Source organism: Papio anubis, chromosome 15 (assembly GCF_008728515.1).
Source record: "Papio anubis isolate 15944 chromosome 15, Panubis1.0, whole genome shotgun sequence".
In the NCBI taxonomy this organism is placed as follows: domain Eukaryota; kingdom Metazoa; phylum Chordata; class Mammalia; order Primates; family Cercopithecidae; genus Papio; species Papio anubis.
Genome location: NC_044990.1, coordinates 88,578,294 through 88,606,284, shown reverse-complemented (window position 1 = coordinate 88,606,284; position 27,991 = coordinate 88,578,294). Strand labels below are relative to the sequence as shown.

The 27,991-nt window shown below is 51.8% G+C and overlaps 1 protein-coding gene and 1 long non-coding RNA gene across 3 annotated transcripts in view; one reads left to right on the top strand and one right to left on the bottom strand.

The window, feature by feature from the left end:
- The first annotated feature begins 247 nt into the window (after positions 1 to 247).
- LOC103879472 lies at positions 248 to 26,344 on the top strand. 2 transcript variants are annotated; one of them, XR_004178570.1, is made up of 6 exons: positions 248 to 1,234; positions 7,259 to 7,353; positions 8,545 to 8,671; positions 10,719 to 10,857; positions 11,974 to 12,134; positions 24,479 to 26,344. It is a non-coding gene; the product is annotated as an uncharacterized LOC103879472 (long non-coding RNA). The 2 variants fall into 2 exon arrangements; XR_004178571.1 differs by lacking the exons at positions 10,719 to 10,857; positions 11,974 to 12,134.
- COL4A2 (collagen type IV alpha 2 chain) overlaps positions 9,518 to 27,991 on the bottom strand; it is a 199,298-nt gene continuing 180,824 nt past the window's right edge. The window contains exons 40-48 of the mRNA XM_003914073.4: positions 26,309 to 26,434; positions 20,865 to 20,981; positions 19,371 to 19,532; positions 19,193 to 19,291; positions 18,678 to 18,824; positions 18,402 to 18,518; positions 16,236 to 16,427; positions 14,617 to 14,903; positions 9,518 to 10,618 (exon numbers count right to left, since the gene is read on the bottom strand). Of these exons, the coding sequence (XP_003914122.2) occupies positions 10,361 to 10,618; positions 14,617 to 14,903; positions 16,236 to 16,427; positions 18,402 to 18,518; positions 18,678 to 18,824; positions 19,193 to 19,291; positions 19,371 to 19,532; positions 20,865 to 20,981; positions 26,309 to 26,434 (1,505 nt within the window). The 3' untranslated portion in view covers positions 9,518 to 10,360. The remainder of the gene's footprint in view (positions 10,619 to 14,616; positions 14,904 to 16,235; positions 16,428 to 18,401; positions 18,519 to 18,677; positions 18,825 to 19,192; positions 19,292 to 19,370; positions 19,533 to 20,864; positions 20,982 to 26,308; positions 26,435 to 27,991) is intronic.

Genomic DNA, 27,991 nt, shown 5'->3' with positions numbered 1-27,991 from the left:
AAGTGCATCTTTACTAGTGACACATCTAGGAAATATGCTAACCAAAGAGACTTTGGAATCTTTTTTTTTTTTTCTTTTTGAGGCAGAGTCTCACTCTGTTGCCCAGGCTGGAGTACAGTGGCACAATCTCAGCTCACTGCAGCCTCAAACTCCTGAACACAAGTGATCCACCCACCTCAGTCTAAGTAGCTGGGACTACAGGGCTGTGTCACTACGCCTGGCTAATTTTTTATTTTTATTTTTTGTAGAGATGAGGTCTTGCTGTGTTTCCCAGGCTGGTCTGGAACTCCCGGGCTCATGCAATCCTCTTGCCTCGGCCTCCCAAAATGCTGGGATCATAAGCATGAGCTCTGGCCAGGCCAGAGTCTTTCTCTGAAGGCTGTGGAGGGAGAGAAAGTATCATACGGCATTGTTTTTGCAGTTGGTGCTTGAAGGCAGGGAGGGCTGTGTGAATGCCTGAGGCCTGTTCTTTCTCAACATTCTTGGATTCGATTTCCCATCTGCTCTGGGCACCCGACAGCTTGTTTCCTCGAGGGGCTGTGTGCTCCGGGTACGGTGCCCACGGGTGGCACATTCTCCATCAACTCTGTTTAAGCATTCATCCTGTACGTGTTGTCCTAAAAATAAGCATCCCTGTGGGCTCCTTTTAAACGAGTTCCTCTGAGCAGTTGGTGCTGCAGTCTCTCCTATGCTAGAACTTCCAGCTGCCCTTACAAGTGCTTTTGTAAGGGCATGAGGGGTTCATTCATTCGGCACATCTCACTGAGCAGTCACTCTCTCCTCAGCTCTTCCTGGAGCTGAGCGATTGGGACAGTTTCGATGACGGTGTGCCACAGGCACCCTGTGTCCTAGGCTGCGTTCCAAGTGGACTTCGGATGCCAGCCTGGCTCCTCGCTGGGGAGCCTGGCCTTGGGTCGTGCTCCCCTACCCTCATCTCATGCGGCCCGTTTCCTTCCAGAAACCACGTCAGTTCTTGGAAAGCTTGAAATCTCTCAGTTGGGCAACTCAGCCGTTGGAGATGGCGCAGATTTCCCCACTGGGTGTGGGTTTGAGCGCGTGACCTCGAGCATCCGTCTTTCCTTTGTGCAGAGCAGCCACTCCGGGGAGGAGAAGAGCAAGTGACGGTCCGGGGTTAATGGTGGCGTGTGGTCTCGGAGCTCCCTTCTGCACATTTCCAGCTGTCTGTGTCCCCGTGCAGATGAGAACCCTTTCCTCAATGACACCTCATATTCAGGTATTTCCTGGTGCCCTTGAAGCTTCGTCCCTGGCGGTGGTGTCAGGGAGTCTTGGGGTTGGGTATGTGGTAATCTAGGTGCTGTCAGTCAGAATGTCCCCTTCCCCAGGCTCCCAGGCCTGGTTTCTTAAAGAGTATGATGTTGCCATTTCTGGACCCAACTTCCTGGTTTAAACAGCCCCTGCTGTGCCAGGAAAACAACCTCACATGAATGTTCCCAGCACACAGATCCCCCCAGCACATGGGTGCCCCCCAGTACATGGGCTCCCCCCAGCACACAGATCCCCCCAGAACACGGGTGCCCCCCAGTACATGGGCTCCCCCCGGCACATGGATCCCCCCAGCACATGGGTCCCTCTAGCACATGGATCCCCCAGCACACGGGTGCCCCCCAGTACATGGGCTCCCCCCAGCACATGGATCCCCCCAGTACATGGGCTCCCCACAGCACATGGGTCCCCCAGCACACGGGTGCCCCCCAGTACATGGGCTCCCCACAGTACATGGATCCCCCCAGCATATAGGTCCTCCGAGCACATGGGTCCTCCCAGCACACAGTTCCCCCCAGCACACGGGTCCCTCCAGTACATGGGTCCCCCCAGCACACAGTTCCCCCCAGCACACGGGTCCCTCCAGTACATGGGTCCCCCCAGCACACAGTTCCCCCCATAGCACGCGGGTCCCTCCAGTACATGGGTCCCTCCCAGCACTCGGATCCCCATAGCACGCGGGTACTCCCAGCACATGGATCTCTCCAGCAGAGGCGAGCTGCTGCTCAAGGCCCATGAGACAGACCCCATGAGACACAGAGATGGTACTTGTCTTCCAGAGAGAAGGGGCAATGGCTGTGGGCTGGGCCTTCACTCCGTGCTCCTAGGAGACTCTAACCAGGCTGAGTCCCTACTGAGCAATGACCACAAACCTCTGAAGGAGGAAGAAGAGTGGGACCCGGACCCCAGAGACCCTGGTGGAAGTGCAGTAGGGTGGCCTCCGGGTGTTTGGAGGATTTCAAAGGCACAGATCCTCCCAGACCTGGTTGGTGGAGTCCAGCTCGTATCTTCCTTTCTTTTTTTTTTTTTTTTTTTTTTGAGACGGAGTCTCGCGCTCTGTCACCCAGGCTGGAGTGCAGTGGCGCGATCTCGGCTCACTGCAAGCTCCGCCTCCCAGGTTCAGGCCATTCTCCTGCCTCAGCCTCCGAGTAGCTGGGACTACAGGCGCCCGCCACCGCGCCCGGCTAGTTTTTTTGTATTTTTAGTAGAGACGGGGTTTCACCATGTTAGCCAGGATGGTCTCGATCTCCTGACCTCGTGATCCGCCCGCCTCGGCCTCCCAAAGTGCTGGGATTACAGGCTTGAGCCACCGCGCCCGGCCTCGTATCTTCCTTTCTGTGGCCAGGCAGGGTGGCCTGTGCCCCTCGTCCTCTTACGTGCCCCTATTAGGAGCACAGCCTCTTCTCCACAGTGTGCAGCGGTCTTCCGTCCTCCCACTTCGCAGAGCTGGATCTTTCGAGCCTCACTGTTGAAACAGGACAGAGGGGCTGGGTGCGGTGGGGTGGATACACAGCTGAGACCCTGCACACACAGTGGAGAGACCCTGCACTCACAGCCGAAACCCTGCACACACGCACAGCCGAGACCCTGCACTCACAGCCGAGACCCTGCACACACAGTGGAGAGACCCTGCACACACAGCCGAGACATTGCACACACAGCCGAGACCCTGCACACACAGTGGAGAGACCCTGCACTCACAGCCGAAACCCTGCACACACGCACAGCTGAGACACTGCACACACAGCCGAGACACTGCACACACAGCCGAGACCCGGCACACACAGTGGAGAGACCCTGCACACACAGCCAAGACCCTGCACACACAGTGGAGAGACCCTGCTCACACAGCCGAGACCCTGCACTCACAGCCGAGACCCTGCACACACAGCCGAGACCCTGCACACACGCACAGCCGAGACGCTGCACACACAGCCGAGACCCTGCACTCACAGCCGAGACATTGCACTCACAGCCGAGACCCTGCACGCACAGCCGAGACCCTGCACACACAGCCGAGACGCTGCACACACAGAATACCGCCTGCACTCAGCCTCCTCTGTACCTGCTCTGGAAGCTCTTCAGCCCAGTCCTCCCTTGTGGTCCAGGATGCTTCCTTCAGGGAGAGCAGATGCCTTCAGAGCAAGCGTCCTTGCGTGGTTATGAAGCTCTGTGTCCCTCCCCTTCCCTTTGTGTTTGCCTTGAACCCACTGGCCCAGCCCTCAGGGATCAGATCTGGAGGGCACCTTGTTTGAGGATGTGCAGACCCAAGGGCAGAGAAAGTGTGTCCTGGGCCAGGGTGTCAGTGGCCGGAGTGAGACACGCCCAGGCCTTGGCTCCCAGCCCCCCACACTTCCTCACCAGGCCCTCCCAGCTCAGTCTACAATGGCTGTTTTCCTGGGATGTCAAAATCTGTGGAAGGTCCTGCCTGGGGCATGGTGCCTTGGGAATATGAGCCTTGGACTTTCAATGCCATGTTCTGGTTGTTGCTCTGTCTTTCCTCCCCTAAAGGTGGGCTTGGTTGATCGGGCTGCAAATGGTGGATACCCACGGGTCCAGGACAAGCCTCAGCCCTACCTTTTTTTTTTTTTTTTTTATCCCCCATCCAGATTTTCCCACAGGGAGAAGGCATTGGGGCCTGGAACGCTGTCTCCTGGGAGCTGGTCTCAGTTAAGTGAGCAGACTTGGCTTGTGCCTGCTCTCGGTCTGAAGGTGGCAGGCCTGGGACTGGTCACTGTCATCCCCAGTAGCACCTTCAAACCCTCTCCCTCAGCCTCACTGCATGGCAGCCTCGTTCACCAACCCCTGTGTGGCGGGCGGCTCCCATGGCCGGGGGCGAGCTCTCCCTGCTTCGAGGGAGGTGTGAGAGCCCCCTGGACAGAGTCCTCATAATCCGAATGCAAGAATTCCTTTCCCGGGAATCCTGCAGATAAAATGGATTATTTTTGTGAGTGTACAGTTAAGAATAAGCCAGTTTAAGGCAAAGGATTGGGTCCCACCTGGAGGAGAGGCGGGGTCCTGTCCCATGCAGGATGAAACGGCCTCTGTAGGAATGGCTCCAGCTTTAGGGCTAGTTTATGTCGTCACGGGACCCACATCTTCTAAGCGGGCTCCACCCCATGCATCTGCCCTTTGTTCTTGTACTTTGGCCATGAATGGGAGGAGAAGGTCCCTGAGTCACCCCTGCATGTGGCACGGTCCCCTCAAGTGTGAATCTGCAGGTGGGGTGGGGGAAGGGGGCTCCTGGGCGTATTTTAAACTCGGGAAGACAGCAGTCCCCTCCTGCCCCATCTCATGTGGCTTTGCAGCTGCAGCCTCCCATCTCTAAGTGTGTGTTCCTGGCCTCTGAGAAGAACCTAGTTAATTAAAATGGGCTTGTACAGTGAAATTGTGAAATCGCCCTCGGGTGCAGGGACTCCGGCAGTACGCGGAAATGACCCCCACTTTGAGGCTTCTGAACCGCGCAGGTAATGTTGTGTGAAGTGCCTCGGGTGCCTGGCACATGGTTGATGCTCAATGGTCGCTGTTTTTAGGAAGTCAGCCCGGTGTAGAGGTTTGGCTTGAATGCCCCCTGAGTACATGTGTTGTGTTATCTTGTGCAAGTTGATTTGCCATCTTTGGGGAAAATCTCTTTATGAAATGGGGAATATCGTTCCTACTTCACAGAGGAGTGGGAGGCAGGAAAAGCAGCCGGGAGACCCTTTGCAGAGGGGCTGGACACAGGAGGAAGATGACTGTCCTCTTCCACCTCCAACCCCAGCGGAGAGATGTCACCGTGAAGCCGCCACTAGAGAAAAATGGCCAGAAAGCAATGATTTTCCCTTTTTCAGTAATGGCAGAGAGAAAGCCAGCTTTGCTTTAAAGCACATTGCCTTGGGGCTGGGCGGGGTGGCTCATGCCTGTAATCCTAGCACTTTGGGAGGAGATCACTTGAGGTCAGGAGTTCAAGACCAGCCTGGCCAGCGTGATGAAATCCCGTCTTTGTTAAAAAATACAAAAAAATTTAGCTGGGTGTGGTGGTGCACACCTCTCCCAGCTACTCGGGAGGCTGAGGCAGGAGAATGGCTTGAACCCAGGAGGTGGAGGCTGCAGTGAGCCAAGATCCTGCCATTGCACTCCAGCCTGGGCAACAGAGCCAGACTCCGTCTCAAAAAAAAGGGCACATTGTCTTTGTGACATTTCGTTTTTCATCTCCCTTGGTTTTGGCAGAATTGTGAGAAGTGCCTGACGGGGAGGTGTAGGAGCAGGAAAGGTGTTTCTTTTCTGGGGAGGGTGTATGTGTGCCACACGTGCCACTGCACAGCTGCACACACACGTGCGTCAACATGGGAGCCGTAGCTGCCCCGCACAGCTGGGCACAGGCTGTGCAGGAGATACACCACCCATGAGCCGCTCTTCCTCGGACACCGTCCAGCCTTGAGGACCTCGCTGGGTGCTGGGAACAGCAGGTCATCCTTAGAGAGGAAGGCTGAGGACTCAGAATGGACTTATGGATATTGATTTTATACTTTGGGTTGTTATCCAATACTATCTTACTTTCTTGTTCAGATGGCTTCGTCTTGGGTCTTAGGGAGCTCTTTCAGATGGCTCCCGTGTCACTTCCACATATCTCCATTTGGGGTTTTATTTGAGCACTTCCTTACTTTCTGGCACTACAAGATGTTCCAGTCTCATCGTCTATATTTCCTGCCCCAGTCTCAGAATCAGCCATCTCCCCGAGGAGCCTCGGGTCCTTTTATTGGAGAAGAGTGTTAGAAACCGAGATCTGGGGCCAGGTGTGCTCACTGCTCCTGGGGGACTGCTTCTCTCAGGCCCTCCCAGCTGACAGAGCAAAGAAATACATGCGTGTGTACTAACCCCTATATATACACACCTACCCCTATATGTACACACACCTACCCCTATATGTACACACACCTACCCCTATATGTACACATACCTACCCCTATATGTACACATACCTACCCCTATATGTACACACACACCTACCCTATGTGTACCCATACCTGCCCCTATGTACATGCCTGCCCTATGTGTACACACACCTACCCTGTATGTACACATGCCTACAGATGTTCTTTAATGCAGCCTAGGGATAAATGGGCTTCAAACCTGAGTTTGCTGCTGATCTGACTCTAATCATTTGTGTCAGAACACACTTTACACTCAGATTCTCTCCAATAAGAAACATGGCTGCCACCGACCATCCAATTAATTAATGGTTCAGTTTTTTGTTGTTGTTTTTGAAGACAGAGTCTCTCTCTGTCGTGGGATTACAGGCGTGAGCCCCCGTGCCCAACCGATGGTTCAGTTTTAGCAAATGCGGTGTCAGCACTGTTCACCAGTACTCCTGCAAGAAACAACTTTATCCACTAGAGTACAATGCTGTGTGCAGTTCTCTTTGCCTTTGGTCTTAGAGACGCCACTCATTTCCAAATTACTTATATTATTAACAGCACCTTTCCCCTACTGGCTTCAGTGAGCTCCTGAAACTTCTGCAGGGTTTTCTTTTGAAATAAGTGGATGGCCCTTTTCCAGGAAGGCGGCCTCAAGGAAAAGCCACCTCCAGGTGTAACCAGAAACACTGAGCATTTCTCAGCGGGGAGGGGGAGGACAGCCTGACATTTTATTGTCTGAGCTGAACTTACGCTGTATGAATACAAACAGCTCCTAGATATTTGTAGCGTGGTGGCTTCCTGAGTCTGCAGACTGAGGTTCTTGCTGCACCACGTGTGGGAGGTGAGGATGCTGTTCCCTCGTTGCCTTCAAGACATCTGCTTGGGTTTGGTCTGTCACTTTAAGATCCTCCTGGTAGCTTGTGTTACCCTTCCCTCCCATGTCTAGCATGCCGTGGAATTTACTTTCCAAATCATTCTACTCCCTTCCCTGCACTGTGCATTTGAAATCATAGTGCTCAACCTCAACACATTTAGAACTCCCAAGTTGCAGCAATTCTCTACCTCCTTCCTCTTAGGTCCTGGACACGTACGAGTGCATACATGCCTGCAGCTTAGGCACGTTCACGTGTAGTGACTGATCTGATTCTCCTGACGTCACTCTGATGCACAGGTACTTTGATTCATTTTACCGGCGGCCCGGCTCACTGAAGCAACCCATCCAGGCCATCCTTGCCAACTTGCTCTTCTTGGATGGATTAAAGGCTGATGTGCTCTCCAGGGGCTTGTGAATCTTCTGGGTACCCCTACCCAGTCAGGATGGCTGCAGATGCATTTTTATGCACATTCCAGCAGCATCTCTGCCTGGGGTGCTGAAAGTCACTGTCTGAAGCAGCTGGGAGGCAGAAGTGATTCTGACTTTGGGGCACCCACCCTCTGGAAAATGTGGCACATCATTAGTGGATGGATCAAGCACGCTCAGCTCTCAGGGGGCAGTTATTCCTGGCACCAAGAAACTAGCCTGGAAAAATCAGTCTTACGCAACATGCAGGGTCCATGAAGGACAGAGCTCTGATTTTCAAGGTGTGGGATAGCCAATGGTTCGATTCCAGATGAGGCATCTCCACTCGCTATACTTCAGCGGGATCGTGGGCTCCTTGGCACAGATGTCGGGGTTATGAATTGTGATTGGTTTATATTTTATAATCCACATTTTGGAAACCAATTGTGTTGAGGATCTTCGTCTTCTCATGTATTTTAGGTCTAGGGTGAAACATTTCTTTGATGTTTAACACTGGGTACTGACGCTGAAGTGTGACCGCCACACAAGGTATCCAGCCTACCCCAGTCGAGCAGGGGTCTTCAGGACCGCAGCATACTTTGTGGTTGCCTCCTTGGCAGTGGGGGTGGAGTCTAGAATGAATTGCTGCTTCCCAGCTTCTAGAGTTGCTGTGGTTGCAAGCTCTGGTCTCTTGATCTCCGTCTCACACGCTCTGGGCCCACCGTTTTGCTGCAGCTATTGCCGTGGTGACCGGCCACGTGCAGGTGTGGCCTGACACACCGTGTCTCAGCTCTGCCTGGTCCTCTACCACCTCTACCTGGCATCTGGCAGGAGCCCGCTCAGCCGTGGTGGTGTGTGGCGCACCCGGGAGTGTGAGGGAATTAACACCCTCAGGCAACCCCTGACCAGTCGAGACCACAGCTGATGGAGAACACTTCCCTTTCCAAGCCATGCCTGGACCATCTGAGGCTCCTTCCTTGGTGGATCCCAAGCAGGATCAAGCCTAAACCATCCACATTGGTAACCCCCTTAGTCTCACATCCTTGAGTTGGCTTTTCTTATTCTTGGTTTCTCCCCCTCCAGGTCCCACTCAGGCTTCCTGAAATCACCTTCCCACATAGCCCTGCTCTGTAGAGGTCCTGGCCTCAGCCAGCTTCTGGGGGAACATGAGCTACGGCAGCTGTTTATCTGTTTCAAATAACATTATAAGGTAGGATACTTATTTCATAATGTGAACATTTTTCTTAGGAAAACTTCAATTTGAGCTTGCATTTCAGAGTCAAACTCTGTGAGCTGAATCTCGGAGACTGTTTCTTTGAAATACTGAGCTTTGACTTGGGAAGTTATGTGGGAACTTTTTTTTGTAGACATGGGGTCTCACTATATTGTCCAGGCTAGTCTCAAACTCCTATGGCTCAAGTGATCCTCCCACCTCAGCCTCCCAAAGTACTGGGATTACAGATGTGGGGCACTGCACCCAGCCTATGTTGGAACGAATTGAATGACTTTGGAAATACATTTGTGAAGTGCCCTTTCTCCAAATTCCCACAAGTGCTGGTTGGGGTGTTTTTATTCTTTCTCTTTTTTTTTTTTTTGAGATGGAGTTTCACTTTTGTTGCCCAGGCTGGAGTACAGTGGCACAATCTCAGCTCACTGCAACCTCTGCCTCCCGGGTTCAAGTGATTCTCCTGCCTCAGTCTCCCGAGTAGCTGCGATTATGGGCGCCAGCAAATTTTTATATTTTTAGTAGAGATGGGGTTTCACCATGTTAGCCAGGCTGGTCTTGAACTCCTGACCTCAGGTGATCCACCTGCCTCGGCCTCCCAAAGTGTTGGGATTACAGGCGTGAGCCACCACGCCTGGCCTGGTTGGGGTGTTTTCTGTAAGCATTAGTGAGTTATAAACATAAACACATTCCCTGAGAAATGGCTGCAATACCACAAATGGGTTCAACTCTACTGAGATGGATAAAAACAGCAGCATGGGTGGACGCAGTGCCTTGCATTCAACAAATGTTTTGCTCTGTGAACACGATAAGATTAAGGCAGTCAGCAACTTGGGGTTTAAAAATATTCAAAACTAGTTTTATTTTGTAGTCGTTACACAGGAGGGGGTAGTCAGAAGAGCACAGCTCACCCCCAGCAGTGGAGGGGTTAGATCTCAGGGACAACGTGGGGCAGTGGGGACAGCACCTCCGACCCTATGGGGTGTACCTTCAAGTAGCAGGGCTGACAATGACGCCTAGAAAGGTCTCCACTTCCGCCTGAGTTTGGCCAAACCCAATGGTCTACAGGGATGTGGCAAAAGAATGACCGACCGCTGTGTGATTATCAGTGTTTTTTACAAGAAAGAGCACAGTTTTGCCTTGAAGATAATTCACATCAACAGTATTTGGGAGAACACAGAGCTGGCATAACATTGGTGTAGAAAGCAGGGCCAGGCCCACCCACAGGGCCCTCCTGTGGGGACGGGTGCCTGAGCCCCTGAGCCCCTCGAGCCTCTGGCCACGGCTGGCTGCCTGTGTGCTGTTGTCTCGTCTGTCCCACCCCGAGAAGTGAGTTGAACAATGTGAGTTGTCTGTGGCGTTTGAAAGTGCAGTGGTTACATGGGTGTGTGCGAAGTGGTTAGCTGTGCCTCCAGGCGGTACATCTAGCAGGGGTAACGGGGGCCAGGGTTGCTCCTGGCTTTCTATGGGCAGGGCTTGCCCTGCAGGGGTTCCGACTGCTTGCACCCGCTCGATGACAGTGGCTGGCAGGTCTAAGTGCCGCTGCTGGATGCAAATTGCTTTGGTAGACTTTTTTTTTTTTTTTAAGAAAAAATAAAACCAATTTTTGGGTTGGCACCTGAGGTAATAAGTTAAGAATAAGCACCAAAATGGCCCTTCCTGGCACGCGCCGGCTCACAGGTTCTTCATGCACACCTGGCAGCGGCTGATGTGTGTGCGGATGAGGCCGGCCTTGAGCGTGTCAGCGGAGGGCGAGCCCTGGAAGCTCTGCTCGGGAATGGTGGTCAGCCAGAAGCTGTACTTATTGGCGTAGTAGTGGCAGGTGCCGCGGCCTCCATTGCACTCGATGAATGGCGTGGCGCGGAAGTCCTCCAGACAGCTGCCCGGTGACACCAGCGACTGGCCGCCGCCTTCGTCTCCCGCCGCCGTGTGCTGCACAGAGAGGGGGCAGGACAGGGTTAGGAATCACAGGCTGCAGGTGGCACGGGGTCAGGGCACGGCCCTCTTCTGTGCGTGTGTTTTTACTGAACAGCAAACCATGACCATCCGTCGGTGTCAATACGGACATGTGGCATCCTCACGAATGCACCTTCAGCAAGAGGGGGTTGGTGAAATACACTCGGGCCCCTGCAGGAGGCGGCCCCAGGCACGAGGATGTGCTGCGGAGGCAGGTGCGTGGACACTTAATTCGCAGCCAGGCTGGCCGTTCAGTGGGAACTAGAGCAGGGACAGCAGGTGTGAGCCACAGATGCAACTGACGACATTTCAGTAACAAAACAAACCATCTGGCGGGGCGCAGTGGCTCAAGCCTGTAATCCCAGCACTTTGGGAGGCCGAGACGGGCGGATCACAAGGTCAGGAGATCGAGACCATCCTGGCTAACACGGTGAAACCCTGTCTCTACTAAAAAATACAAAAAACTAGCCCGGTGAGGTGGCGGGCACCTGTAGTCCCAGCTACTCAGGAGGCTGAGGCAGGAGAATGGTGGGAACCCGGGAGGCGGAGCTTGCAGTGAGCTGAGATCCGGCCACTGCACTCCAGCCTGGGTGACAGAGCAAGACTCCTTTCAAAAACAAACAAACAAAAAAACAAAAACAAACCATCTACCTAATCAACCATTCAGATAAAAATACCTGGCAGAAGAGAGAACACAATGTTTACTCTTTTTAAAAGAAAAAATAAATCTGAGGCTAATAAGTTAAAAATAATCACCCAGCCAGGCCTCCCAGCCCCTTCTCTGAAAATGCTGATGATCAGGGAGGAAAGAGAAGTGGTTTTAGTTATTTTTTAAAAATGTGTACTTGCGGATTTTTCACAATAAATATGTATTACTTGTGTAATTAAATAATTTTTTTTCAATCAGAGGTTGTTAAATAGTTGATCCTGAGGCTGGCTGGGAGGTGGGTGAGGTCTTCAAGGGAGCCGTATTTCTTTTTTTTTTTTCATTTTAAGGTTCTACTTTCTGTTGGGTCAACATGTTTAGCCTTTATGGAAGTGCGTGGCAGGCCTCCTGGGCCCCACAGTTTGTGTGTAAGTGCCATTTGGCTTGGCCGAGCAGGCTTTGAGGGGTAAGTGGGCTTCGGAATCTGTTTACTTAGAATAGAAATATCTCAGTTCAGTTTGCGGGGACAAAGGGGCTGTACTATGATGTATTTGGGCAGGGGCCCTAGTTTAAGCTTTCCTTTAAACACACACAGAAACCAAAAAACCTTTAAAAAGTGTTCTGCTCACAGAAGGCAGAAGCCTGTCCAGCCCTGAGCTGCCTGCTCTTGTCTGCTAATGAGCAGGTAATAAGAAGTGGAGACGTCCTCCCGGGCACCTCTGGCTTCACTGCGGTCTGAAGGAGCTGAGGCCGTGCTGGGAGCTGCCCAAAGCAGACACCTGGGACTCCCAGAATGAGCTCAGAAGGGAGCGCAATGTGTGAAGTCTTAGAGGCTGGCGCAGCCAGGTAAGAGCTGAGTTTGCTGCACACACACACATGCACACACACGGTGTACACTCATGCACACACACAAATGCATGCATGCACACCCATGCATGTACACACGCAGTACATGCTTGTGTACACACCCCTGTGCACACACGTGCATAAGTGCACACAGTGCAGGCACACGCACCCTTTCCAATGTGCTCCTCTCAGTGGGCAAGGCTCTGGCTTTGGTACTCACAGCAGCTCATATATCTTAAGAGAACTGCCTGGATGAGAGGCTGACCTGGAGAAGGGGCTGTGAGGGCTCCAGATTGTAGCCAGAATTGAAAAAAGAGGAACTAAAATAACGGCCAGCTAGATACTGTAGCCTCCACCAGACCAGCTTTGAGAGAGGCCACCGAGGGGAGGGGAGGAAAATGACTTTTGCTGCTGCAGTCTGCATCCGGGGCTCTGCCCTCGTCCTCCGTCCCACGTGGTGCTCGCTTGTAGAGAATGCAGAAAATGCATCCTCTGGGGCCACCTATCCTCATGGACAAAAGAAGGGTGAGCCGGGTGCTAGCCTTGGCACTGTTCTCGCCTTCTGTGCATCCACTGGGGACAGTGGGGCAGTTGCTCTCAGCCGAGCTGTCCTCTCCTCTCCAAAGTCAGCTCTCATTATGCTGAGATGCCAGCAGCCCTAGCGGCCCCATACGCTTGTCACTACACGGAAGGGATCAAAGAGTATTTAAAGCACAGACGAGGCACACAGCTGTCTTGGTTTAGGTCCTGTCTCCTAGACAGCAGTCAGGACACATCTGGAGGGGGCACATCTCCAGTACACAGATGTGTCTGCTCACTTATCCATCGTCAGGGCCAGTGGGGACTTTCTGTTGTTCTCAGAAGTCAAGGTACTTTTGGCCCATCTGTTCTGACCCCTGCATCTGTCAGCAGGGTGACAGGAGCCATCTCAACCCATGCCTTTTGGGGATGTCAAGTTCCAGGCTTGCTGAGGCTGTCAGCCATTTATTTAAGCAGAGAGTTATGTGTGCAGAGGATAATGCCTGCTTATCTCATGACAGTAACTTGAAAGCTGATTGCTAATGGAACAGGGGATGCCTGACCTTTTTGGATACTGTGTAATCATGCCCTTCACAAGCGAGAGGCTCATTTATTTTGAATTTAACAATGGAAGTTAAAAAAATAGGAGCAACCAAAGCTTACTTCCTCCATGACACAGGGGCACCCCGAAGGTCACTGTGAAACAAAAGAAGGTTGCTCCAAAGTCACCTTCCATGATACGCTTCTGGAAAGGTAGAGGCTGTGCCTGTCCCTGCCCAGGATTTAGTATCCTGTTGCTCCAACTTATCACAGCAACAATACTTGTTAAAATGCCAATACTGTTTGTCTTTTCCTTCCTTTCCTAGAATCTGGATTTTTTTTCCTGTTTTGAAAGATTAGCAATCATTATGTAATTTATATTTTACGTTGTGTGTATATATAATTTGTGAAATATTTAACATGCTGGGCGTCCGATCCATGCAGTTGCAGTTATGACAGTTATAATGCCTATAAATAAACTCAATGGAAGACCCACTGTGCTCAGCAAGACTCTCTTTTCTCCCTACAATAGTATACAGATGGTGCCCGATTTACCATGGTTAGACTTCAATGAGTTTTGACTTTTCGATGGTGCCAAAGCAATAGGTATTCAATTCACTATTGGATTTCTGGTGGGGCTACGTCCAGATAAACCCATCATAAATTGAGAATGCACTTTCAACTCAACGATATCTTCATCTTACAATGAATGTGCCTGGACAGGACCCTACTCCAAGTTGAGGAGCCTCTGCTTTAAGAGGTAATATTGCAAAAGACACTACGGTGCTGTGGTCTCTTCCCTGGAGATTAAGCTAAACCTGATCTGGCCAAAGCTGAGGGTTCTCTATTTCATACCCAAAGGCGAACTGGCAGGGTGGGCGGCACCTTCCCAGGTCCTGGTTGTGCACTTTCTCCTGGATTTCAAAGTACACAGGCTCTCTGTTTTATACCCAAAGGTATTCCAGAATTTTCCTCATGAATGTATATCCATTTTAAGCCAGGCAGTTAATAGGTATTTCTTGAAGGTATTTAAGGTTCCAGATAGATTCTAAATAAGATCAGGATTCTGGAGAAAAGTCTTCCATATATTTAGACTTCTGGTAAACCCAAAGCAGCTGTACCTTTGGTGTTGGTGTTATACTAGTAAGACGGATGACAGGCAAATTCGTCCTGGTTACACTCCTTACGAAGGCCTGGTGGCAAATTAATGAGCCCTTTCTGGGTGGGGGAAGCCCTGTGCCCAGCATGTGGCTCAGTTAGCAAAGTGTAAGCTGTATTCCAGCTCTCTCTCCCTGGGCCAAGTGCCCTCATGCAGTGCACACCCTGAACTGCCCTGTCTGATTATTCTTACAAAGGCAGGGGTTCTTGCCGTGTCCCCAGCCAGGGTGTGGCTGGGGAGGGGAACTGGGTAAATGCCACGTACCATGAGGAAGGAATATCCGATCCACAAGCTCCGCCACCCAGCTGGGCAGTGTGGAATGGAGACATCTTGACTGTGGACGGCGATGGCGACGGCTGGGGCCTCACACACAGAGCAGCGGCTGATGTAGGGCTTGATCTCATCCTCGGCCACAGGCATCATGGGCAGCGGAGCCGTGGTAGACAGCCAGTAGGACTTGTCGTTCCGGCTGGCATAGTAGCAGACATCACCAGGGTTGCAGTACAGGAAGGGCATGGTGCTGAACCGCGCCAGGCAGGAGCCCGCCAGCCCTGCGGAAGGAGAGGTCATGAGATCACAGTGTCGTGTGGCTACAAGATGCACCTGCCAGCCCTGGCCAGGCCCAGGAGGCTCCGTGTCACAGACTTGCCCCAGGACACCTGGTGGAGTTCAGCCACCTACCGGAGGGCCAGGCTAAGGCTTCCCAATTTCTTTCTTTTTCTCTTTTTGATCAAACAGACTACACTGGCATTTCAGAACAGCTCTGTTCTTCTACACGTTCTCACACATACTGGGCCAAGCTGCATCAGCAGGGAGTGGTGTCTTCATGGAATAGCATTTTGGGTGAGCCTTACCTTAGTGGGGTCTTAACAGCACTGGCCCCAAGAAAACTCTGATGGCCTCCAAGGGGTTGCTCTTTGACCCCAAGGAGCCACCCCAGAAGGAGCCCTGGCCCCTCTCCCTTCCATGTAGCCTTATTGCTTCTAGAGACCAAGACAGCCTTTATCTCCTGGCCACGGTGAATGATGCGGCTAAGCAGGTTTCCGTCTTCACAGGGACTACGGAAAAGCTCAGACCCAGAGGTGCAGCCACCTTGAGCAAACATGCCTGGGCTAGGCCTGCCTCCTTGGCCCTGTTCCCAGATCTATTCTAGGCCCTTATCCTCGGCGGCCTTTGCCTCACTGTTCTTTAGAAACTCATTGTGGAAGTGGGGCGCACAGGCAGGAGTGTGCTGGCGCCATGAGCCAGCTCCACGCTTTCCGGGGGCAGAACGCCTGGTGTAACCTGCACTGAGGAGGCGGAACGCAGCCAGTGTCCCGGAGACCCTTCCCGTCACCCCCTCAAAGGGGACCTCAGACTAAGCCACCTTCACTTGTAATTTGTGTGTGTTGCGTTTTCTGTATTCAAAGTCACATTAATGCCTTTTAAAGGCTTCCTTGAATAAGAGCGTGCACACGTGTCCATGGGTCCATTTTCCTGGGGTCCTGTATGGGAGAGTCTTATATGAACCCCAGCACCTTATGGCCCCTGCCTGACTCCAAGTCTACAGAACTTGGGTCAAAAAGCAAGAAGGAGGTGAAGTAATTGGTGGTCTCCACTGGAGAGGGGTCAAGGGTCAGATGGGTCACATGGGAGCCTGCGGAAGTCGATACCAAGTTAAAAGGCAGGTCCCTGTGTTAAGGTCCTGAGGTTTAAGGGCTTTGTAAGGCTTCTGCTTCAAAGGCCTTTTTAATCTTTCTGCACTTCCAGGAATGTGGGTGGACCCTTCATCAGGGGCACTTATCAGCCGTGAAGGGTTTGGGAGTCTCGCTGTGGCCCTTTGACCTTAGCCACTTCCAGGCCAGCCCTGAGCAGATCATAGGGGCCAGGTGGGAGGGACCTACCCAGGTCCTGGTTGTGTGCCTTCTCCTGGCCCTCAAAGTACAGCAGGCTGTACCCACTCCAGAGCTTGTTCATGCCCACCGGGCACATGGGCTCCTGGTCCGTCTGGCTGTGCTTCACCAGGAGGTAGCCGATGCTGACGCTGCGGCCTGGCATACCCGGCAGGCCCGGGCTCCCTGGACGGCCTGGTGCACCTACAGCCCGAGAAAGAGAGAGAGAGCAGCCCCCTTTACAGCCGCCCCACAGAAACCTGGGGACCCCGCGGTGCAGGGCAGTTTCCAGGTGCGCCTAGCACCGTTGCTTTCCTTCCCCAGATGTTGGCGCTGTCTGTTGAGATCAGGAGACTGTTGGGAAGGATTTGATCTACACTTTGTGCTTAGCAGCATGAAATGATGGCAATGAGGGCACTGGGCACAGAGGAGGGGTCCTTTCCATAAAGGACCAGAGGAGTATCGCAGGCCAGCCTCCACCCCCAGCAGTGGCCTCCCTCCGCTGGACACTTCCAGGAGACGTGGCTCATTGCAGGCCACGCTGATCGCGCACTTGACCACATCCTGGGTTAGAATGTCCTTTCTCTGCGCAGCTGAGATCCGCCTCCTGTAACTCCTACCAGGGAGCACATGGGGTGGCTCATCTGCCTCTGGCAAAGCAGCTCTGTGAACCTTTCTCCCACTGTCCCCTCCCCTTCCAGGGGACACCCATGGTCATGACCCTTTCTCCCAGGACACTTCCCTTCCGCCGTCTCTAGCTTGTCTCCTGCCCTGGGCGGGCTCCGATTTGCCGGCATTTGTTTTCAGGTGCACACCACACTACCCATAATTTGCCGGCTGTGGATCTGACCCCAGGGCAGGGGACTGCTATTGCCTTTGACTCGGACACCAATAATGCTCCCTATGTGTAATTTTTTTTTTTTGAGATGGAGTCTCACTCTGTCACCCAGGCCGGAGTACAGTGGCACAGGATGGTCTCGATCTGACCTCATGATCCGCCCACCTCGGCCTCCCAAAGTGCTGAGATTACAGGCGTGAGCCACCGCACCCGGCCCCTATGTTTAATTTTAATTTTTTTTTTTTTTTTGAGACAGAGTCTTGCTCTGTCGCCCAGGCTGGAGTGCAGTGGCGCAATCTCAGCTCCCTGCAAACTCCGCCTCCCAGGTTCAGGCCATTCTACTGCCTCAGCCTCCCAAGTAGCTGGGACTACAGGCGCCCGCCACCACGCCCGGCTAATTTTTTGTATTTTTAGCAGAGACGGGGTTTCACTGTGTAAGCCAGGATGATCTCGATCTCCTGACCTCGTGATCCACCTGCCTCGGCCTCCCAAAGTGCTGGGATTACAGGCATGAGCCACCGCGCCTGGCCTTAATTTTAATTTTAATGCTGAGACCATTGGCTCAAACTGAGCTCAGGTTAAGAGAAATTTTGAGAATTTTTTTTTTTTTTTTTTTGCATGAATAGCTGTTATTTCTGGCCTATTTCATTCTGCATATGTGCAAATAATTAAAAAAAAAATAAGACGACCGGGCACGGTGGCTTACACCTGTAATCCCAGCACTTTGTGAGGCTGAGGCGGGTGGATCACTCGAGGTCAGGAGTTCAAGACCAGCCTGGTCAACATGGTGAAACCCCGTCTCAACTACAAAAACAAAAAAGTTAGCTGGGTGTGGTGGCACATGCCTGTAGTCCCAACTACTTGGGAGGCTAAGACAGGAGAATTGCTTGAACCCGGGAGGCAGAGGCTGCAGTGAGTTGAGATCACGCCACTGCACTCCAGCCTGGGTGAGGCAGAGTGAGACTCTGTCAAAAAAAAAAAAAAAAAAAAAAAAAAAAAAGTAAGACAGGGCTTGGCAATGTGGCTCTAGTAAATTTTAATAGTTGGTTTTTGGCTACTTGTCTAATCCCGATCCTTGATGTCTACTGATCCCTGCCGCCCACTCCGCACCACTGCAGGTGTCCCAGGAAAAGGAGGGAGGCTATCCCGGGACTCGGTGCCCGGTGTTCTGCTGGGCACAGGGGTGAAGCAGCATGCTCAGACTGGGAGCAGGAGGGTGGGGCAGCACTTCATTTCTGGCTTTTCTGGGCTCTCATGTGTCCCTTTCCTGCAGACCACAGTCTGTGAGTCAGACCCATAGCACTAGGACCTGGGAAGGTCCTTCCCCACTGGTCACTCACCTTCTTGGCCAATTGGCCCCTGGTGGCCTACGGGTCCTTCATCTCCCCGGAACCCGGGAACAGCAGACACGCCACCTCTTCCTTGGGGCCCGGCTTTCCCTGGAGCCCCACGGAAACCTGCAAGCCACCAAAGAAGTGTGAGTGTGGCTGGAAACTGTGACCACGCCTGGCACAGCTGGCGATCAGCAAAGAGAACACAAGAGGACGTAATGCCAGCAGGCCCTGGCCTTGCCCGGGCAGCCCTGAGGGGCTCCAGGCCCCAGCTCAGCACTTTACCTGGTTCTCCGGGGGGGCCCTGGGGCCCCATCTCCCCTGGTGCCCCAGGGGGGCCTCGCCTCCCCTGCGGACCCACTGTCCCTGGTGGGATGGCAATCTTCTGGGGGATTCCTGCAATCCCGGGGGCTCCCACAATCCCGGGGGCACCTGGAAGGGAAACAGAGAGGCCCCAGTAAACACACAAGGTCATTTCCACTCTCTTGCTCTGAGCGCTACTGCGTTTCTCACCCGGGGAGGCCCCTTTTGGAGCTTTCCGGACAATTGTGCTTTCTAGAGATGAGCCAGACACAAATGGGCCTGAGCCGTGACTCAGCGCCTGCGGTTTGAATACTAAACTTTCCATTCACCAAGGCCCTCTGACAACATCCTAGTCGCAGCCTTGGTTTCCTCCCTGCTCTTTACAACATGTGACCCATGCTGGAGAGGATCCTGGCCGTTTGACCTTCAGGATGTCCCCAAGCCTGGAGAGGCTGGGCTGAGCCACTAGCTCTGCAGGTATGCAGACGGTCACTTACCAGGGAATCCTGGGTCTCCCTTGGGTCCCTTGGGGCCTCTGTCGCCCACTGCGCCGGCGGGTCCAGTGTTCCCCATAAAGCCTTGTTCACCCCTGGGCCCTGCAACACAAACAAGACATTAGGGACACGGAAGTCTGTGGGGATGGGGCTCCTCTCACTGTGGCCAGGGCACTGTTACCTTTTTCTCCCGGGAGACCGAACACACCAGGCCTGCCCTGGGGCCCGGAGTCCCCGGCCCATCCTTTGGTCCCTGGGGTTCCTGGAGCTCCTGGGTTCCCTGCGTCACCTTTGCTTCCAGGAAGAGCAGCAGACCCGGGTGGCCCTGGCGGGCCCCGATAACCTGTCGGCATTAGGGACAAGAAAGGAGGGTTTAAACAGGACCCCAAGGCCCCTGGGGGCAGTCAGGTGCACAGTCACCCATTCAGGGGACAATCTCTGACAAGTTTGTGGCATGAAATGACTTTGTCTTTGTTTTTAAAAAATTGTCGTAAAATACATATAAAAGTTACCATTTTAATCATTTTTAGGTGCACTGCTCAGTGGCATTAAATATATTCACCTTCACCACTGACTATCTCCAGAACTTTTTCATCCTAAACTGAAATCTGTCCCCGTTATACACTCACTCCCCCTGTCCCTCTCCCCTCAACCCTTAGCAACAACCATTGTACTTTCTCTTTCTATGAATCTGATGACTTCAGGGGCGTCATATGTGTGGGATCACAGGATCCAACCTTTTGTGACTGGTTTCTTTCACTCAGCAGAATGCCCTCAAGGGTCATCTAGGTGGCAGCGGGTGATAAGAGTTCCTTCTTTTTAAGACTGAATAAAGGCTGGGCGCCGTGGCTCACACCTGTCATCCCAGCACTTTGGAAGGCCGAGGTGAGAGGATCGCTTGAGGTCAAGAGTTTGAGACCAGCCTGGCCAACATGGTGAAACCCTGTCTCTACTAAAAATACAAAAACCAGCCGGGCGTGGTGGTGGGCACCTATAATCCCAGCTACTCGGGAGGCTGAGGCAGGAGAATTCCTTGAACCCAGGAGGCGGAGATTGCAGCAAGCTGAGATCGTGCCACTGCACTCCAGCCTGGGCAACAGAGCAAGACTGTCTCAAAAAAACAAAAAACAAGAAAACAACCAAACAAAAAAGACAAGACTCCTCTTGTGCTAGGTGCGTACTGACTGCATTTTGCTTCTTAATTCCTCCGTCGATGGACACTGGGGTTACTTTCAGCACTTCGAGCTTGTGAATAGTGCTGCTGTGAACCCTGACGCACAAATGCTTGTTTGATGGGTGACTTCATCTTTACGCCATCTCTTTCCAATATTCAGCTCATTTGTGATTAGGATATGCAAATTAAATTTAATATTTGTCTAAACACAATACAGTGAGGAAGAAGAAAGCCGTTCATATTGCATATTTCTGAGTCCCCTGCAGTTTGAATATCTGCTATTACAGCAAGTAAATGACATGGCCTGTGTCTCGGCTTCCCGGGGACCAGGTCGTACAGGTGATGGAAATGACACCGGAGGACCATGATGGCCCCTGCCCCTTTGACCGGAGTCTGGGCACGGTGTGGAAATGAACGTCTGTTCTCCCCCTAGATTAAGTGGGCCATTGCCGGCTCCTGCCCCTAGAGATGTCGAAGCACAGATGCATAAGTCCTGCTTACCTTTCAGGCCAAATATCCCTGGCGCCCCTTTGTCACCAGGTGCCCCAGAGATGTTGGAAGGGGGCGTGATGCCAGGGAACCCCTGAAGTCCTGGACTCCCAGGTGGGCCTCGTTCCCCTTAGGATGAAAACAGAAGACATTATTTTCAGCATTAGCACCCAACTTTTCAAATCTACTGTTTTCCCTCTACACCATCACCTGCGGTGGACCAGAGCCTAGTGAGTGAGACAGTGATGGGAGGCGCCCTCAGGCCAAGGATCATCTCATGATGGGGCTGGGGAGGCTCTCAGGGTGGGGTTGGGGAGGCAGGGGCTGTGAACCCCTCCTCCAACTCCAGCCTTTCTCCCTGTGAGGAGCCCTCCACTGGGATCCTTCTGCCTGTGCTCCACTTCCCCAAGGCACTGCCCGATCATGCTTAGATGGAGCCTCAGCCCCAGGCGTGGCACAGCCGCTCAGTCTCTGATCCTGATACATGTGGACAGTGGTCAGCACACGTGATGGACGGAAGGTTGAAAAATTGCTGCAAATGAGGCTTGCAATTGACATCAGTACGGTCAACCCTCCCTGTGGCTGTCCTCCAGTGCCTTGGATCCCAGCTTGGACAAAGTGGGTCCTCATTATTCACAGATTCTGTATGTCCCAACTTGTCTGCTCACTAAAACTCACTTGGAATCCCCCCCAAATAAACACTGGCATTCACAGCTATACACGGAGGCAAAGTGAGTCCCAGCTGAGGTCCAGCAAGGTGACATTCCTGCCTTCTTGCTGCAGCTCACACGGTACACACATGTCCTTGTCTTGGTCTCTGTAGTGCCCTGTTTTCCACATTTTTGTGCTTTATGCTGGTGATTTTGCTGTTTCAGATGCCCCCCATGCATTGTGTTGAAGTGCAGCCTAGTGTTGGTAAGTGCAAGAAGGCTGTGAAGTCCCTTATGGAGAAACACATATGTAAGAGAAGCTGCGTTCAGGCACGAGTGAGAGTGCATGTTGAGTGTTCATGAATCAGCAATCCACACTAAACGAGGTGCCGTTACACAGAAAACCAGGTTACATATTGATCATTGATAAACATCTTGTGAGCAGAGGCTTGCAGGAACCTAGCCTTGTATTTCCCCTAGGAGCAATGGTTTAGTATTCACAAAGTCAGTGTTCCTGGTGACTTCAGAACATAACTACGGTGAGTAACGAGAACCAACAGTTTTTGGGTCAAAGATTGGAGCTCTTTGGCACTAGTAGGGGAGTAAGAGAGAAATGGCCACATAAGGAAATCTGTGGAAATTCCACTCCTTCCTGTGCTGTCAGCCAACAAGACACTAACGGAGCTTTGTGTGCTGTAGGGCAGTGGTGGGTAGAAATCAGTGTGGACCTGAGTCTGGGCGTATTAAGTCTACTTTCTCTCCTAACCACCTGCAGTCTTTTGTTTTTCCGGAAGGGCTGGGGACCAACATTAGTATTAGAACCCTGCAAAATGTCCGAACGTCCAAGTGGGCAAGGAGAGCATCATTTCCGCTCTGCAGGAGAGTGAGCTGGGCCAAACAGTGCAAATCTATAAAAATGGGAAAACATAGCAACAGTGGTTTTCTGTTTCCTCTCTGACTTTACGACTAATCTATACCCATCAGTAGCAGGAAGAGATCTTCCCTTTGGAAGATCCTGGTATCTATTATCCATCCCATGGGAAAGGATTCCATTCATGCGTGCTTCCAAGTAGGACAAAACAAACAGCAGGAGAAATATTGAGAGAGGTGAGGCTTGTCTCACAAATCACAAACACGCAAGTGGGTTCATTAGCCCTGAGGGCATGAGTGAGCCACCATCTGTGGTTTGATATAAAAGGACACCAATTGAACTGCTTCTAGCTATTGTCACAAACTCCCCGAAACAGATGGTGAGAGTCAGTAAATAATGGCAGACTCCTGAGTTAGATGATCCAGTGCAATCCCCAGACTGGCAGATTCCCACGAAAACATAATTAACTTAACTGCAGTGATGAGGACTCTGTTAATGAGAACATTTAGCAAACATGAGTCAGTTTGCTGGAATCTAGATGAAAACCACCAAGATTTCTCAGTAGCCCCCACGGATCGTCCTAAGTACTGACATAAAAAAGTCTCACTAACAGGGGTTCCATGAAGGGCCATGTTGCGTGACTCAAGGCCAAATCAGGAACTGATGCTTGAATGTCAGCTGCAGACACAGGTGAGGTTGCAAATTCTAGCTTCAGTGAACTGTGATATGGTTTGGCTGTATCCCCACCCAAATCTCATCTTGACTTGTAGTTTCCATAATCCACACATGTCGTAGGAGGGATCTGGTGGGAAGTAATTGAATCATGCGGGTGGCTATCGTCATGCTGTTCTCCTGATAGTGAGTTCCCACGAGATCCGATGGTTTTATAAGGGGCTTCCCCCCACCGTTTACTTGGCACTTCTCTCTCCTACTGCTAGTGAAGAAGGACGTGTTTGCTTCCCCCTCTGCCATGATTGTAAGTTTCCTGAGGCCTCCCCAGCCATGCAGAACTGTCAGTCAATTAAACCTCTTTCCTTTAGAAATTACCCAGTCTCTGGTATTTCTTCAAAGCAGCATGAGAATGAACTAACACAAATGAGATGCAACTCATGCAAAGGAAGATAATGGATTCAAATTATTCCCATATTTTCAGAGAAGAGTGTGTATCCTGAATGACATTGTATCAGTGTGTGAACATCATCATGGAAAGTCGTCTTTCCCTCATCACTAGCCAGAGGCAGTGGCCTCATATGCCAAGGCCCAGTGGCACTGGCCAGTGTCTGCTCTGGTCTCCAGGACCTGCTCTGAAGTCATCAGCTCATGGGCCCACGGTGATGTTCGTGCAGGTCGAGGGTGGGGGCATGGCTTACAAAAGTCAACATGCCTCACGGTGGCTTGGAAGCCGGGGACACCGTCCAGGTCCCTGGGATGGAATGCAGGGAGTGCCACAGGAGGTCACATAGAGTTTAGATAAATGGGTCCCACACAGATCAAATGTGTAATAAGGCCATCAATGTTACCTTAGGGGTGTTCCGAGCTACATATAACTCTCCACTGATGTCAGAAAATTATCCTACAATTTCACAATATTCTTCTCCAACAAGTATTTGTTGAGCACTCACTCAGGGACAAGCATTTTGCTGAGGTGTAAGTGGAAAATAAATGAGGTAAATTTCTGCCCTTGGGGATGGAAATCTTAATTTTTTTTTGTGGTCAAGTACAGGGCCTGAACATCATGCTGTGTGAATCAAACTTTAAAAATGCATGGTCATGCGAAATGCCAGCAGCTGTGCTCTGTGACCCCCCTCTACGGCCCACTGTGTGCACCCTGTCGAAATCCCATCTCAGTTTCCTCCGCCCCTCCCTGTGCCGGATCTCCTCTCCACATCTCCTGGCCAAGTCTTCCCCATTGCTGAGTCCCCAGATGGCTTTCAGGTGACAGACTGGTAAAGTGATCATCATGACACTCTGAAAACAATGCTATTTCGAGGCCTTTAAAAATAGCAGACATTTATTGCTGGCCTCCTGTGTGCAAGAGCTTTACCTGTAGTATCTCACTGTATCCTCCCAACACTCACAAGCACATTTTTATTCTCATTTTACAGACAATGCCAGAGACATTCAATACCATGGCCAAGGTCACATGGTGAAAATACGGCACATGTGAGATGCAGAACAAGAACCCAACAGGTGTCTGATTTAAAGGTCATGGGCATGGTCAACTCTACTGTTGGGCTCCTGGGAGGCTTATGCTGGTGGACTGACCCTAGATCGTCACCCTTGACTGAGGCTGTGCTGGTGGACTGACCTAGATCCTCAGTCCTGAGTGGAGGTTGTGCTGGTGGACTGACCCTAGACCCTCAATCCTGGTTGAAGCTGTGCTGGTGTACTGACCTAGATCCTAACCCCTGAGTGAGGCTGTGCTGGTGGATTGACCTAGATCCTCACCTCTGACTGAGGCTGTGCTGGTGGAGTCACCTTAGATCCTCACTCCTGGGTGGAGCTTCTGCTGGTGTGCTGACCCTAGATCCTCATCCCTAGCAGAGGTTATGCTGGTGGACTGTCCTAGATCCTTACCCCTGACTGAGGCTGTGCTGATGGACTGACCTTAGATTCTCACTCCTGAGTGGAGCTTGTGCTAGTGCGCTGACCCTAGATCCTCACCCCTGACTGAGGCTGTGCTGGTGGACCGACCCTAGATCCTCATCCCTGACTGAGGTTGTGCTAGTGGACTGACCCTAGATCCGCAACTCTGACTGAGGCTGTGCTGGTGGACTGACCCTAGATCCTCAACTCTGACTGAGGTTGTGTTGGTGGACTGACCCTAGATCCCCATCCCTGGCTGAGGCTGTGCTGGTGTACTGTCCTGGATCCTCACCCTGACTAGGGCTCTGGCAGCACCATGCAGCCTCCCAGGATAGTCTGGCTCCTGTTGGCAGCACCCCTCCTCTTTCTCCTATCTTCAGATCAGTGCTGTGGAGCTCTGAGGCTAGGGGATTCCGGAGTTTCTAGCTCTTGATGAGGGGAGAGGGCAGGCAGCAGATCCTGGAGAGTCAGATGTGATCTGCAAGCCTTGAGATATCCCTGCACCCCAGGAAAAGTCAGGGTTGCTGGCCTCCTTGGTTCTGCCTTTCCTGTGGGTGTCTGGTTCTAGCTTCATGGGCAGTTGGCACTAGAAAAACTCAGGCTTTTGTGCATGGAAGCCAGAGTTTTTGTTCCCACCATGGAGCCCAGGGTGCCCGGACTGTCCGTTCAGGTGTGCTGCCCCGCTCCCATACCTGAGCCAGGAGATGCACCTGGTCAGGCTGGTGAGGTGGGTGGGGTGGGGGAGAGGCCCACTGATCTCAGAAACAGACTCTGGGGTTGTGGGGTTGTGGGCTCATGCACAATGAGACCACAACACGCTTAGCACACTGGCTCCCAGGAAGGTCCTGGTTTCTGTTTTTATTTAGGAATGTTTCTCACTGCCATTTAGACTTGAGCCCACCTTGACTGGTGAGCAGGGAGGCTATGGGGTGGGAAGATAGGTTTCTGGTTATTTCCTACCCAAGTATGGTTCAGCGTGGCTCTGCTGGGAGGCTTAATGCGTTTATTTATTTGCGCATTCACTACCCAGAGTGCTTGTTATGGCAAGGCCTGTGCCAGTGCCCCGGGCACACGGAGGGATCTGACGGGGTCTCTAGGCCAGGGAGCTTATCAGTGACTCCTCGGGATGGCTGGTCAGTGCCTCACTAACACAGATGGGAAGAAATAAATTGCCTAACAAACTAAGACTAGCTGACAGGTTCTGCAACAGGTAGTCCTCCCCAGAAAAACCAGCTCTTTCCTGCACTTCTCAGCAGCCTCTCCCACCCCATTGACACTCCATGGCCCCCCCTCTGGGTGGGTTCTGGTTATGGGGACGGCAATGTTGGCTTTGGAATGTGTGGCCTCACCTGGAGCTCCTTGCTCTCCTTTCTGTCCTGGGACTCCCACAGGGCCTGGAAGGGTGTTGGCATCTCCTGGGTTGCCTCTGTCCCCAGGAGGGCCTGGGAAGCCTGGGTCTCCGTGGATGTCGGCACCTGTGGAAGAGTTATAACAGCAGCTGAGGTCGGTGTTTCCAACCATACAGCTGACTTTCCTAAGGGAAAGAACAGCTCGGGGTGCCTCAAAAGCAGAGAAACAGAGGCAGCCACGGCGATTTCAGCTTGCATTACAGTGTATGGCCTCCAGGTCGCAGGAGCTGAGATTTGGAAGGGATCTTACAGAGATCACAGTGGAAGCCCTTGGCTTTATGGATAAGAGGATCGAGGCCCATCAGAGGGTCCAAATTCACAGGAACAGTGGGTCAAGGAGCTGGGACCCGTCCCGGGCCTCCTGGCTCCTGGGGGCTGCTCTTCAGGCTATGCTTAATTATGTTTTCAAAGTAAACACTGTCTAAAGTCTTCCCCGTTCTCGTAACAGGTGTTCATCGCCATCGTGGCAGGAAACAGCAAGACAACTTGACAAGGATCTCCTGCCACTTGCCCATTGGAACTGGAATGGAGTGTTAATGACGCAGGAGTGCGTGAATTTACATGTCATATACACACATACAAATTCACCTGTAGACAGAGCAATATTTGGTTATATGAAACGTCTACAAAGAGCACATTCTAAAAGCAGCTTTAGGATTATGGGTGCTTTTCTCCCTCTTAAATGTGTTTTTTTTTTTTTTTTTTTTTTTTGAGACGGAGTCTCGCTCTGTCGCCCAGACTGGAGTGCTGTGGCCGGATCTCAGCTCACTGCAAGCTCCGCCTCCCGGGTTTACGCCATTCTCCTGCCTCAGCCTCCCGAGTAGCTGGGACTACAGGCGCCTGCCACATCGCCCGGCTAGTTTTTTGTATTTTTTAGTAGAGACGGGGTTTCACCATGTTAGCCAGGATGGTCTCGATCTCCTGACCTCGTGATCCACCCGTCTCGGCCTCCCAAAGTGCTGGGATTACAGGCTTGAGCCACCGCGCCCGGCCTAAATGTGTTAATTTTTAAATGTGTTTAAATGTGTTAATTTTTTTTCTCCACTGAACATAAATAATTTGTATACATTGAAAAGAAAACAAGGTTATCTTTTGAAAAAAAGACACAATCAATAATAAAATGATTCCCCACTTAGTGCCTGATGTCCTTCAAATGTTATTTTATTAGTCCTATAATAGATTACAAAATTAAATGAAAAGAGAAGGACATTAAGATTTAGGGTGAAAATAGCTGAATTTAAAATAAAGAAGTTTCAAGAAGCTGCCAGGCCTTCCTGTACTATTGCTATGTCAGCTTCTTGGGGAGGACAGGGTTAAAGGGAGGCCTTCTGTGGGAAAGCCTGATGATCCTTATGATGAATAAATCGACATCCAGATGCTGTTATTACATCCTGGAAGGGCTCAGGATGGAAACCTTATTCTGCCATTGGCTGTTGGAAATAATGAGGCTTTATATCCCCTTCAGGGAAAAAAATGTGCTACAATAGTTTATAAAATAAGCCAGAAAATGCTATGAAAGGTGTCAGTTTCTTTTTCCTGTGGAATAAGAAGCCCTTGGTTCGCCATCGCTATGGACTGATGGTGTCATTCTCCCCAGCCCCAAAGTTCATAAGTGGAAGCCCT